Genomic DNA, 14,966 nt, shown 5'->3' with positions numbered 1-14,966 from the left:
CTAGGCACAAATCTTTGTGCTCTCAAAGAAGATCACTAAGCTAATTGAGGCAATCTGTAGAAGTTTCTTGTGGACAAGTGAGGGTAACATCTCTAAGAAAGCATTGCTTGCATGAGAGAAAGTATGTATGCCCAAATCAGCAGGAGAATTCAATATTCTGAACATCACAGTGTGGAACAAAGCTGCTATATGTAAACAATACTGGAACTTATGCAAAGAGAAAAACAAGCTCTGGATTCAATGGATGCACAGCTACTACATCAGAGGCAGGAACATATGGGAAGTCCAACTGAAACAAACATAATGGATGATGAGCAAGATTATGAAAGCAAAGAAGACATTTGAGGAAGCAGGATTTAACCATGAAGATATCAGAAAGATGAACAACCGTTCAATTAAGCAAATATATCACAAACTGAGAGGAAGCTTCAACAAAGTGAGTTGGAGAAAAGTTGTATGCATTAATGCTGGCTGCCCTAGGTGGACTTTGATGCTAACAATGACAACACATGGCAAATTATATATTAAAGATAGACCGAGTAAATGGGGAATACAAATTGATCAGGTATGTGTACTATACAGAAAAGAGAGTGAAACTATTCAGCATCTATTCTTTGAGTGCTCTTATGCAGCTGAGTTATGGGGCAACTTGTTAACTTGGCAAGGGATAAGAAGACCAGTATATGGATGGATTAAGGAATTAGCATGGGCTGAAAAATGGTTGAAGAGGCAAAATACAAGTGCTGAATTATTTAAGATGACATTGACATCATGTGTATTCTACGTGTGGCAGGAAAGAAATGCCAGAATCTTTCAAGATAAAGTGAGACGATAGGAGATACTTGGCAAGTTGATCATACAATAACTACACTGTCGAAGCAATAAATATATGAAAAAAGCACTAAGTAGACTGGATTGGTACTCTATGTAATAGCCAAAACAATATAGCAATAGCAAGGTAGTTAAACGGGGAGTAGTACAGAAAGCTTAGGATATATGTAAGGGTTTTTTGATTCAATTGTAAATATTTCTCTGGTAAATGAAAGTCTAATTACCAAAAATAAATAAATAAATAAATAATGTGCTAAGGACCAAAATAAATACTAAAAGAAAAGACGTAGTACTAAAGTACATGATGTGGGAACAGAGTAGATTCAAGTGATTGAACTGAAGAAAACAACAAAATCCCTAACTAAACATACACCACTCTGTTGGCTTTGCTCGACAATGGCATTGGAGCTCCCAAATGATCTGATCCATCAAGCCAAGATCTCGACCCGAACCGAAGCGGGTCTACCCAACTACAACCCAGACGACCCCTCACTTCCGGCCATGCCTTCTCTTTCCGCCTCCGTCGCCGCCTTCGACCCTTCTCCACCCTATCTCCGCTGTAAACACTGCCGAGGCAAATTTCTCAGAGGGCTTCAGTCCTTGATTTGCATATATTGCGGTCAGAATTGCATAAAAACGCTGACGTGGCTCCTGACCCTATTTCCTTTAAGTCCACTGTTGGTTATCAATGGTTTCTCCAAGCCCTTCGCCTTGATGGATGGGTATGTTGTCGCTGTTGTACTTTTTTCTGAAACGCATGTTGTTTATTGCAATATGTTAGTGTGTTGGTTGCTTCTGTTATGAAGGAATGATAATGCAAGATTGTTTTTTCGTTGGCTTGAGAATATTTTTGAATCATTGTTTAGAAATAATGACTATACTAAGTTCCAAGCTATAGTTATAAAGAAATAGTGATTGCTTTGGTACTTGGAACCCTTGAACCCTTGATGAGTGGTGTATTGGGTCTCTCTTCCTTTGTCTCAAAATGTCCGCGATTTGCTCACTGATTTATATGAGTGTGTTGGTTGCTTCCTGTTATGGAGGAATAATAGTGCAAGATTAGATCTTTTTTATTATATTTTGTGGATTCAACTTAAGCTACATATCTATACTTGGAAACTTTCTAAAGTTATATATATAGTCCCTCCTTTTATTTTTACTTGGCGTGTATACTAAAAATAGATTTTCATTTTTACTTGTCACTTTACGCAATCTTTTTTTCCTGTTATACCCACATTATTTATTACGCATTTCAAATTATTTTCTCAAATCTAATATAATGTGCATCAATTACTATGGGTATCATGGTAAATTATGCACTTCATTTATTAGTATTTCTTAAGGGGCGTGAAAAGTCAAAACGTGCCAAGTAAAAGTGAATTGAGGGAGTATATATCTACATGCGAACCAAGAAGTAGTGATTCCATTGGTACTTCAAATCCACTGACTTAAGATTCTTGTGGATCGGTATTTGGGGCCCCTCTTCCTTTCTCTTGAACACAGACAATTTGCTTTATTGCTTTGTATGGGTAAGTTAGTTGCTTTCAGTTAGGGGCGGATTTGGCTTGAGCTATATAGTTGAGATTTTCTTAAAAACAAATATATTATAGATTCTAATCCATGACCAAGAATTAGTGTGTGCACAAAAGTTTAGTGGGTGCAGTGATATTCTGAATCTACTAACTTAAAATCCTCATCCTCCTTGATACATTGTGTCAGGTTTCTCTTCCTCTATCTCAAAACACACAAAATTTGCTCATTGCTCTATCTCAATATGTCTCTTCCTTCCTGTTATTGGACGATTATGCAAGATTTGCCTTTTTTGTATTGTTTTGGTTATTATGCTTCAGTCCTATGGCTCGATATATATCTCTGTAGCTTTACTTAGCAGACGCAGATTCGGCTTGAGCTATAAATTTATATACACATTATATACTTGAATATTTTTTAAGAATACATATGCTGCGTCAGAACTTATTTTCACAAAAAATTAGTGGGTGAGTAGTGGGTGAGTGGAATTTCAAATCCACTAACTATAATCCTGGATCCACCTCTGTTGCACACTGTTTCTTTGTTGCAAATGCAGCCTCCTGAATATTTGCAGAGTTTTTCGGAGTTACACTTTAGTCCTAAAGATTATAGTAGCTTTTACTTTTACCCCTGAAGTTAGCTTTTTATACATTTTCCCTTTTCTTTAAATACTGATGTAAGGCACCTTCAGGAGCATGATGAATGAAAATTGAGTCTTTTGTTTTCTCTGCATTTTCTTTCTTTCTTTTCTAGTTCTTGTTTTCCTTTCTCATGACGATTCCAACGTGGGAATCGTTACATTCTTCTTTCATTTATTTCTCTTAAGCCCTTTAGCATTTTCAATAGACTTTGGTTGTTACTGTAAACTTGTTGAATTAGGAGTAGTTGTTAAGAACTTGTTACATTTTGGTTTCCAGGAGAAGGTTGGAGCAGCTACTGAAAAGAATCAGGTAAACAAGGGGCCGAGTTCACCCCATGATGAAATTCTTTTGTCTGATTTGCTTGACCTGAAAATTAGATGGCCAACTGAGCCGGAGACAGACAACACTATTACAAATAAGAAGCTAGAGCAAAGCAAAAGCTCTTACAGTTCGACTGGAGTTGACCTGGACAACTTCCTTTCTTTTACAAACATATCCAGTGCTTACAGATAACAGGCAGACATAAGCGATAATATTGGGACTGCAGTAAATAGAACTGATGGAAGTCATGAGGATCTTCATTTGTTTGAGAATCTCAGATCCTCTGAACCGGCTGTGACCTCTGCTACAGTCCAAACTACTGATGACAGATCCTCTGAACGAGCTGTGACCTCTTCTACTGTCGAAACTACGAATGACTTTTCTGGATGGAAAGCAGATTTTCAGAGTGCTGATTCAGGAGAGGAGAATGTGTCTAACAAATCTAGCACTCCTATAGGTTCTGCAGGTCAGCATGTGTTTACCACATTTGGCACCTCTATGAGTTCCACAGTAAGTTCTGGAAACCAGCAGGAGGGTTCCAAATCAACTGATACTTTTGTTGGCTTAGATGTTGATCTTTCAGCTCAGTTAGATACGGTTTTTGGAACCCCAAAAGGCCCAATAGATGGAAAACTGACGGATGTTGCAGCAGTTTCTCCTGCAGCTAATGATTGGCCGGCAGTTGACCTATGGGATAATGCAAATTCGGGAGCATCGCAAAATGCTGGGGAAGTTCTTACAATTGTGAGACCTAAGGATACTGAATTACAAGATAGTTCAAACGACCCCTCTACTAGCATTGATTGGTTTCAAGATGACACATGGCAGACTCAGAATGCACCTGCACCTAAACATGATGCAGCAAATGGAGATCATGATTCTTTTGATGAGTGGAATACTTTTACCTCTTCCGCACCCATCAAAGATCCTTTCGAGAATGCTCCTGCACCTAAACATGATGCAGCAAATGGAGATGATGATTCATTTGATGAGTGGAATACTTTTACCTCCTCCGCACCCATCAAAGATCCATTTGCGAATGCACCTGCACCTAAACATGATACTGCAAATGGGGATGATGAATGGAATACTTTTACCTCCTCTGTACCCACCAAAGATCCATTTGAGAATGTTCTGGTGCAAATAACAATAATGCAGAACTAACAAATTTCAGTTCAAACCTTGAAGATATGGATTTTGGCAGTTTTTCGCAGTCAGATCCTTTTTCAGGTGCACCTGGTAAAGAGGATGTTTCTGCGGAAGTGAATGACAATATTTTGGAAGTTCCTACCATATTCAGGTGTGTGCATATTTTTATTATTTTTGTAATATGGCTGATTTAGGAAGGCTTCTTTTGATTAGTGGAGATTCCAAGGAACATAGGCGTCAAATATTGCTCTTATACTATGGTTGGGGCAAAAAGTGGAGGGGCTGGAGGATCGGCAGGAAATCTGGGGATTAACGTTATTTCCCTTGTTTAAGAGTAAGGCAGGTGAAGTAAATTTAGAGGGGTCAGAATACCCCTCCACATAAGATTTTCCGATTTGGACAGAAAGGAAGAAATAATTTGGATTTATTTCCTTCTATACCAAATGATTGGAAGTAAATTATCAAAATCTTACCTTGGGGAAATAAACCAATTAATTTCTCTCTTTCACCCTTGCCAAACATAGAGTTAAGGTAGAAATGGAGGGATTAGATCTTTACATAATGAAAATCAGAGAATACGAGGCAAATAAAAAGCAATCGAAAAGAAAGGAGAATCTGGAAGAATGCAGGCTTCAACCATGGCTTTTGAAAGTAAAATAAACGAATTAAATCAAAATAAGCATCACAGAATATAAAATATTTGTGAAATGGGAAAAAGAATCAAAAAGTATGAGGAAGGAGCAATGGAAGAAAAGAATATAGGAAAAATAATGCAGTATCAGCTGAAAGTTCCTTGGAGAAGGTAAGGGTACAATAAGCTTATGACAGTTTTGAAGTTTTGTTGGTTCAACTTTGTGCAAATTTTGAGAAAGTATAAAATTCAACTTTGTGCAAATTTGAGACAGAAGAAAATAGGAATTGACTATTGATTATCTTTCATCCTGGAGGTGCAAGGTCCGATTCTCACTAGATTCCTCTTCCCCTTTCACCTACCCTGTGCCTCCCTCACCTGAAAACAAGAAATTCAGAGAAATGGAAAAAAGATACGAATGTGTTCATTAAAGGGTTTTACATTTGTAATGACTTGGAGGTTGAAAGGTAGAAGTTTCTAGAAGAGGAGGATTACATGGGCTCTTTTGGAGCTGAGAGAGGAAATTATTTCCGTCTTCCCAGGATGAGAGTTACATGTTTCCTCCCAGAGAGGTAAACTCACAACAATAACAAAAACGATGACTCAAATCCAACCTAGTTTTGGGAAAAAAAAAATCAAGAGATATTATAGATATTTCCAGGGTGATTGACTCGAATCTCGATAGATCTTTATTACCTATTTATCCAACTATCTTCCTTGAGTAAATAACAAGTAGCTCTGTTGATTAATTGATGCTAAACCTTACATTGATTTTCTTTTTTATTCTAGAGATTTCATGAGAGCAAAGCAACTCAACCCTGCTCACCCCAAAAAAAGCAAGGGGTGAGCAGGGTTGAGTTGACTATTGATTATCTTTCATCCTGGAGGTGCAAGGTCCGATTCTCACTAGATTCCTCTTCCCCTTTCACCTACCCTGTGCCTCCCTCACCTGAAAACAAGAAATTCAGAGAAATGGAAAAAAGATACGAATGTGTTCATTAAAGGGTTTTACATTTGTAATGACTTGGAGGTTGAAAGGTAGAAGTTTCTAGAAGAGGAGGATTACATGGGCTCTTTTGGAGCTGAGAGAGGAAATTATTTCCGTCTTCCCAGGATGAGAGTTACATGTTTCCTCCCAGAGAGGTAAACTCACAACAATAACAAAAACGATGACTCAAATCCAACCTAGTTTTGGGAAAAAAAAATCAAGAGATATTATAGATATTTCCACGGTGATTGACTCGAATCTCGATAGATCTTTATTACCTATTTATCCAACTATCTTCCTTGAGTAAATAACAAGTAGCTCTGTTGATTAATTGATGCTAAACCTTACATTGATTTTCTTTTTTATTCTAGAGATTTCATGAGAGCAAAGCAACTCAACCCTGCTCACCCCAAAAAAAGCAACAAAAAAAGAAAAAAAGAAAAAAAATGATACTTTCTGAATTCGCTTCTGTATCTATTGGGCCATTTAGCTATATATAATGGCTGACAATAGTCACTAGTGATATCGTTGAAGCTTATGTCATATAAAGATATCTAGACTTAACATTTCTAGTGGAAGAGGTCCCATTACGACCTTAAGTGAAGAATAAGAAACTAAGAAATACTTAGGAGGCAATACTTGGAGAGGTTGCCATGTTAAATCATGATTGTATTTTTGTTTTTTTGTCATTGAACTGTTAACTTCCTAATTATAAGTTCAATCAACAATTTCTTACATTTCATTTGACATATTTTAGTGCCGTTGATACCCCAAGCAAGGTTGGTGATGCTTCAGAGAATGCAGACATTCGTGGTGAATCAAATCCATCAAAGAATAATATGGATATAGAAGGTATAATGTCGCAGATGCATGATCTCTCTTTTATGCTGGAGACCAATCTATCCATTCCCTCGAAATCCAACAATTCTCTTCTCAGGGATTGATACCTGGGTTTGTTCACTTGGTTAACCTTCAAGATTTTTGTAATCAGGTCGATCCTGTTCATGTATTTTATTGTAAGAGAATATGATTACTTTTGTAATTTTCTATCTTAAATTTCTTGAATGGGTACGAAGGAGTAACACATATATGTTGGGATATTATGTTGTAACTGAAGAGAGAAGAAGAGTCCTGTTTCTTTTTAGAGGTAAACAAATGAACTTTCTCACATCCCTAGAGTAGCTTTCTGATTTGCTATGTTAGTTTGAGATGTATTGTCAATGAACCCACTTTATGACATACGCATAGGAAGATATATAAAGATTAGACTGTGTTCTCATTTTCAGAAAAAGATTAGATTGTGTTCTTACAATGATTTTATTATTGGCATACGATTAGAAACCACCTGAATGGCTTAGCTTGAAACAAATGAGACAAACTTGGTTTGGATGTTCACAATGTTCCTTTGTGCATCAAACTTATCGTGATGCTATTATGTTCATTAACCATAGTTCTTTTTCCATTTAATCTACTCTATGTGTTGGCCAGATATTAAGATTAATAGAAAATCGGGAGGGAACAAAATTTAATAAGGTTAATTACAGATTCAAGCTTGAGGGAGAAGGGATATGTGTCTAATTTGCTTGAGATCCAATATCTCTTTTTGGCACTTAAAATAAGTCTGCAAAAGTGCGAAATGAAAATGGCTGAAAGGGGTCTTTAGATTTAATCCATTGGGTGATACTTTCTCCACATATAGCCGTCTTTTAAAGTTTTGCATAGGAAAGACATTTTAATTGCAGTAATCATAAGAATATTTTCCGAGCTACCTTTATCTCTTCCTTAAACGATTCACTTATTTAGCACTAAGCGCAGATTTAGGAAAAACTGGTATACAATGTAGTCCACCAGCAAAGACAAAACTAGTTTTAACAAAGCTATATTATGCAAGAAGCATTTCCTGTTGAATTGTTAACTCAAAAACATTTTATCCCTCATTTGGAATCTAAATCCCTACGAATATACAAAATTCCAAATGAGCCAACTGAGGTGGCTATTTGCTGTTTCATGTCCCCTTTTCTTACTAGTATAGAGAGAAAGAAGTTCCTTTAGAACAAGTTCAGTTCTTCCCCTAGTCTATTGAATTGTTGTATCCATGTTTACAATCTTATTACTGTCTTGATCAGCGCATTATATGGACATATAGCTGCTGCAACATCGTTGAAGTTTCGGGGTCATCCTGCAAAGGCATATGCAAAACAAGTATACACATGAAGTTGTATCGACAACAATAACAACAATACCCAGTGTGATCCCACAAGTGGGGTTTGGGGAATGTTCGCAAATCTTACATCTACCTTGTGCTTGTGGGATAGAAAGGCTGTTTTCGGTAGACCCTCAGATTTATGAAGTTGTATCAGTAATTGGAAAAGATCAATATAGGCAATATCAAATTATGATATTCTAATAGTAGAAATGCTTTAGAAGATGCATCATGTTTATTAGTGTGTAAATAGGAGGAGAGAAGATGAACTCACACGAAGCATGTCCATAAAGGTGTTGTCAAATAGCTGACAAGGAATTTGGCTTCTGAATGCATCAGATGGCCTGCATTATGAAAGTGGATCAAACAACAAATTCAAAGAGAAATATAACAGAAAAATCACAAATTATGAAACCTGAGCAGCAGGGACAAAGATGTTTACCCGACGAACCTTGATACTTGTGAAAGACACAGATAAGATTGTATCACATATCTTAGCAGCAGTATACAGGGTTTTTGAGAAAGTTTCTGTACTACTCGATGCAAGACCTGTACTATTGAGTAAAACCGTTCAGCTAACGCACAGCAATAGCTTAGTCCTTCCTCTTGCATCAAAATCTTCATAACTATGAGTGTTGCAACCTGTGCGGACATAGAACGTTATACTTTGATGCACGAATCAACATATCGCCACAAACCAGTAAAGTTAATACGAAACACAATTTGTAAGGCAGAGTGGAAAATCAGGACTTCGCGAACATATCTGAAGCATCCTTTTCTCCCTTTCCCTATGCAAGGGCAATCAAGCTTATACAAGCCAAAACAAGATATTGAATAGATACAATCTTGTCCAGTGTTATCAAAGGCGAAAAGCGCAAAATAGCTCTAAGGTATGTTACTGTTAGGGCTTTAAGCGCAAAGTGAAAATAAAGTGTAGACTTTAAGGAAGAAAGGCGCAAATGGAGAAAAACTACGAATATGTATATGTAGTGCAAGACTAATATGGAGAAAGAAATTGAAGAAAATTTAGGATAAAGTGAAATATCAATTGTTTAATGTCTGCTCTTCCAGATTACGCTCATTAACAAGAAAAAGTATACCTTAGAGCCTTGGTGAAAACAATGAAGCGCCTGCTAAGCGAGACGAAACGCTCAATATATTTTGAGCCTCGCTTCAGGGCTTAAGTGTGCCTTTGATAACACTAATCCTGTCTGAAATATATTATCCTAGTTGTAACCTAATAATTCAACACCGAAAACAAATAAGGAACAGAATCAATATGTAGCAGGCTAACCTTACGCGACAATTCATCACCTAGATCCATGCAATGCAGGCACAAAGGAACCAGTTCTGTTTCCAGGAAAAAATAAAGGATCTCACCACCGTATGGATCATCAAACTGCATTAGCAAGCAAAATTCAGAATCAAATAATGCTATAAGTGTATTATCAGTGGTCTAATTACCAATACGAAATGCCATATATAGCATTGTGAATAAATGATTCAAGAAATGCAGATGGATACCTCAAGAAGAAAATACAGATACTTGATTTAAGAAATGATTATCAGGTAGCCATCAGCCGTAACTAATACTTACACTATGTCTAGTTAAGGCATATGTAAACAGTAAAGTAGTGTTAACTACCGAACATCCAGTCTTGAAGAAAATTGAAAAAAAACAAATGCATGAAATGAATGAGCGACAACAATGGAGAGGGCACGCGTGTATTTGTTCAAATGGAAGAATACCTTTGTTAGGGAACCGATAACACCCAAGCTGGTGAGCCTGATAAACTCCAAAGGCTTGTCATTTCCATTTTTTCCATTGGTCTTGAGAAATGGGTAAAAATAAAATGGTATTTTAGCTGCAAAGAATAGTTACTAGAAGAGTTAAACTGTGTTTCTCAACAATAGGAAAACCAATTGTAATTCAGTCTGCAATTACTCCAGCATTCCCATCAAAAGAGAAGGGGGGAGGGGGATGCAGAGCGATACGATTTATTGAAAAAATGCGCAAAAATTAGAGTTGGAGGAAACTGGAGCATTAAAAGGACATATGATTTGCAAAGGTTTCGCAAGCATGATCTGCACGTTTCACCACAAAAATGATAATGGAATGAACATATTCCATTTGTGTTGGGACAAAATTAGAATCACAGTTTATAGAAATAGAAACTTTCTTTTGAATGATTATACAGATGAAACACAAGAATAGAATGAAAACGGACTACAGCTGGTAGAATTTGTACTTCTACTCATTTAGACGCTGGCAGGAATAGAGAAGGAAGATATGCCAATAGATGTGGATAAATTTATTTAACTCTAGAAGGTTATTGAAAGGGTAAAATAGATAATGTAATACGATCATTTTGAAACTGTAAAGCGATAGATCATTTTGAAACCTGTGTACCTGAATCTTCCCATGCTCATACACTTGCAGCAATTTGATTCACTTTTTACAAGTAGTACAGCATATATAGGTTTAAATTTGTATCATTTCAAGAACTGACATTATTACCTTTTATGAGCTCCCTTCTTGTTTCTTGGTGATTTCCCATACACTGTAGAATATAACCATAAAACAGTAAGGTGGATGCATATCATGAAGTAGTAAAAACTGGTGTCAAAAATACGTTATGTCATGATATCATCAAATTCATTTCATGACCTCCTCTTCCTATCGACTGAACATTACGATAATCTTGTGGCCATGAAAAAGATATTACTATCTTATCTGATATTACTCAGCTGAACTTAAAAGGGCAGTCCGTTGTACTAAATTTCCGCGGGGAAGGGACGGACCACAAGGGTCTTTGTACGCAGCGTTACCCTGCATTTCTGCAAGAGACTGTTTCCACGGCTCGAACCCGTGACCTCTTGGTCACATGGCAACAACTACTCGGCTGAACTTATTTAAAAAAAACTTAAGGGTATCTCTGCTGCGTTCACTTGAGGGCTAGAAGCTAAGAAAAATAAGGACATAACATCTCTGATTTTCCTCGAAACCAACGACAATTGCAGCATAAAGCACATTGATCACCAAATCAAACAGGTTTTTTCACAAGTGCATAAAAGAAGTGCATGTCAAACACATAATTTAGTATTGCATTTCTGACCTGAAACAAAGCAAGGGCATTACACACTCGAGTTGACTCCTTAATAGATACCGTTGAGGTTGACAACTTCGGGTACACTGCTATCACTTCCTGAAATTAACAGATAAATTAGGTATTCACAACTAATTATAATTGCAGATTAAACGTATTCTTCTAAAATTTTAGCAAATCAATTAAAGAAAATTCATTTGACATTTTTTTACTGAAAGTTACACTTGCTGGTTGGAGGAAAATTATAACTCAAAAGAAAAATAAAATTAATATGCACAATCATCTATTTATCTATTATGAAAATGACGGGTTCAACTTAAAACTTATATATTCATTATCCAACTGAAGTTAGGTAGATGAGTGAAAATTCGAAAGAGGTATATTATATACCTGTAGAAGTATGAAGACTGCACTGAAGGTGTTCCACAACAGCAAAGGTAGCTCTGTGCATGTGTCTCGCTTCTGAAATAATAGGAAAAATTTAATTACCCAAACTTAGATATATGTCACAATAAACAGTGGATTCTGGTCTAGGTAATATGTACCTCTAACCTGGAGGCAGAGACACTGTTTCCGAAAGACGTTCGGCACAATATTTTCTAGCACTTTCACATAAATCCTAAATTCACGTGCTTAATGAAGTTGCAAAATCCTAGGGAACTTGTTTGATTGGGCATGAAATTTAAGAAAAAATGAAGTTTTTTTTTTAATTTGTGGTCCTAAACAAGTCAAGAAGAGATCCAGAGTATTTGTGTGGTTATAAAAGCTTGTAATTAAGCATAAAATTGGAAGTTTAAGCTAAATTGTCATTAGGACGTCATTCTGTTTGGAACAGACCAAAAAAGAAATATATTCACATAAACTGGAACAGAGGAAGTAATTGCACAAATTGAAATTAGAGGACATTAAATTCCTGAAATAATAAAGTTGGTTAGATATATATTATAACTAATAATTTAAATTAAATTTATGTTATTAGACCACAAACAATTGAATTAAACAAAAATTGCCTAATCCTTTGTTAATGTAGACGGAATTGCAATGAAGTCGCAATACACCATTACACCACCTCGCAACGCTGTATCCTTAAGGACTAGCAAAATAATTATCATCTTTTTCAAATTACCATTTTACCGAAATATAAATAAGAAATACCCACATACAAGAGGTGAAATAACTAGTAGCGTAAGTATCATCAATTATTTTTAGGATTTTTTTCACTCATTCATAAGAAGATAATTAATTGTCCATCAAAGTCAAAATTCCAATATTTAAGTGATAATTTCAGCTGCTGCCAACTACCAATTCTACAAGCCTACTATTGTTGAAGCCACCAACCCATTCTAGAAGCCACCATTGTTGAATAAAGAATTCAACCACCAACCACCTTCTTTAAGGCATAAATAGAGTCTTATGTTTTACACAGAAAATGTTGGGATATATACTATTAACCATGAGTTTGGTTTAGATATAGTATTTATTATGAAATAATTGTTTATTCAGTTTTAATAAAGTTTTAAATAGATCATATAATAGTCTGTGTCCTTTGCTTATATAGTAGATGATTTAGTGTATAGAGTTTAGCTTATACACGGAAGATTAAATCATCGGTTCTTATAAGTATAAAGTTTGAGTTCACAATCTAATGATGGAATTGGACAAACCATCAGGAATGATTGTAGCACAAGATTAAATATAATTAATCTTGATTATGGGAATGGTTTAATTCCAACTTCTTGTGCTAGTACATTTTGTATGTATTGAACGGACCAGGTAGAGATAAGTATTTTATACTGACTTAATAAAATAAACTCTCTAGCCATTAAATGTACTTATACTCTTAATCTTGATATAATTATTATTAGCTGTGTATATTATTATTGTTTTGATTTATTAAAAGGCGAGATTCTTTCGTGGGTCAATATGCCTGGTAAATTGGATAATAATAATATACATTGGCGAAGTAATAGTTAGTTGATGGAATCCATGTCTCGGTTTAGAGATTGATGATATACCTTTATGAAAGCTTATAAGTTTTCATGTGTAAACCCGGCCGGTGGATTTTGTATCCGACACATGAAATAAGTTAAGCGAAAGTCTAAAGGAAATAATCAATAAATTAAATCGTCAGTAATTTAATTTAATTGATTCGTATCTGAATCTTAACATGGGGAGTTAAATAAGATTTAATGGATGAATTTCGAAATTGAATAAGGAGTGTAATTACGAATTTTTAGTGGAATAATTCGTAATTAATTATGGTGGATATTAATTTCGAAAATTACAAATTAATTCCATAATTGGAAGCCTTGTTAATTAAATTCTGTGGTCCCTACTGTGCCTAAATAATAGGAAATAAAGGAATCCTTTTTCTGGTGGAAAAGAAAACCTAACAGGTTTTGGAAAAGGGTCTTAACCCTTAAAACTTGTGCTATAAATACATAAGGTTTTCCACCTAGAGGGATGAGTACATGGTGGCTGAAATTTTCAGCCAAGTTTTCCTAGAAATTTCGCCCACACGAAATTGCTATTTTCGGGTATTATTTGGGTAACACAGTAGAAGACCGTGGAACGTTCGAGGATCACGATTGTGCGGGTGATGGAGATTCCATTAAGAAGTTATGGAACTGAAGGCTCACGTGGTAGAAAAGATATGTTCACGCTTCAAGAGGTAACCCGTGAAATCCCGTTTATGCTAGTTGTCTAAATTACATGTGATTTTGATACTGGGATTGCTTCCGCTGCATATAATAATCCATCAGAAAATACAATCCAGAGAGATTAAAATACAATCCAGGAAGAGATTGTGAGAACAAAAAGATAGTTTGGTAAGGTTTTTTTATAGAGAGAAATTCTTGGTGTAAATTCTCTGTAATTCTATTCTTGTGAAATAGAGTTGTTTTTCCTCCCAAATAATCTTCATATTGATCCGAGAATCGCAACAAGTGGTATCAGAGCTTTTGATTCTGTGTTCATCAAGAAATATCAGAACATTGAAAATTTCAACCCGGATTTACGTTTTTCGAAAACGTGATCTTCGGTGTGTTTTGATCATTTCATTAGATTCCTTGCGTCGATACGAATTCAACGCAATTTTCCGGAGGCAAAACAAAGTTAAAACGAAGAAGTTATGACAATTTAAATTTTACTATTTTTTTTCTTCTGTCCAAGGAAGAAGATGATGAATAGTAATTGCCCAGTCAGCACCACGCCATCATCCAGTCAGCATCTAGTGAAATAACCCCTGAAGTTACTAAAATTATAAATCTGCCCCACAAGTTCAGTATATTTTCGATTTAACCTCCAAAAGTTTGGTGTAAATTTTGAAAATTTTCTGGAGGCACTATTTTGACACAAGAAGAGTTAATCCTACCAATTTTCACCATTCCTGACGCGTTGGTGCGGTCCGTTTGGTGAGATTTTGCTCCAAAATTTTGACCAAGTCATTTTAAAGATATAATGGAAGAGTCATCATCATCTGGAGCTATGATAAAGCTTACTGCCACAAATTACACATTGTGGAGACCTCGGATGGAAGATCTCCTCAGTTGTAAAGATTTGTTTG

At 35.8% G+C, this 14,966-nt stretch overlaps 2 protein-coding genes across 2 annotated transcripts; one reads left to right on the top strand and one right to left on the bottom strand.

The window, feature by feature from the left end:
- Positions 1 to 1,202: 1,202 nt before the first annotated feature.
- Positions 1,203 to 7,247, top strand: LOC104237389 (uncharacterized). The gene is made up of 3 exons (XM_070174303.1): positions 1,203 to 1,553; positions 3,279 to 4,623; positions 6,849 to 7,247. The coding sequence occupies exon 2, from the start codon at positions 3,822 to 3,824 to the stop codon at positions 4,485 to 4,487; it is 666 nt and encodes a 221-aa protein (XP_070030404.1). The 5' UTR covers positions 1,203 to 1,553; positions 3,279 to 3,821; the 3' UTR covers positions 4,488 to 4,623; positions 6,849 to 7,247.
- A 707-nt stretch (positions 7,248 to 7,954) lies between these two features.
- On the bottom strand, positions 7,955 to 11,868 carry LOC104237380 (uncharacterized). The gene is made up of 8 exons (XM_009791527.2): positions 11,792 to 11,868; positions 11,411 to 11,500; positions 10,813 to 10,855; positions 10,044 to 10,159; positions 9,589 to 9,693; positions 8,737 to 8,936; positions 8,569 to 8,638; positions 7,955 to 8,270 (listed from the first exon to the last, which is right to left on the bottom strand). The coding sequence occupies exons 3-8, from the start codon at positions 10,850 to 10,852 to the stop codon at positions 8,214 to 8,216; spliced, it is 588 nt and encodes a 195-aa protein (XP_009789829.1). The 5' UTR covers positions 10,853 to 10,855; positions 11,411 to 11,500; positions 11,792 to 11,868; the 3' UTR covers positions 7,955 to 8,213.
- Between the last annotated feature and the right edge of the window lie 3,098 nt (positions 11,869 to 14,966).

Source organism: Nicotiana sylvestris, chromosome 5, assembly GCF_000393655.2.
Source record: "Nicotiana sylvestris chromosome 5, ASM39365v2, whole genome shotgun sequence".
NCBI classification, from domain to species: Eukaryota; Viridiplantae; Streptophyta; class Magnoliopsida; order Solanales; family Solanaceae; genus Nicotiana; species Nicotiana sylvestris.
This window is presented reverse-complemented; position numbering and strand designations above follow the sequence as displayed.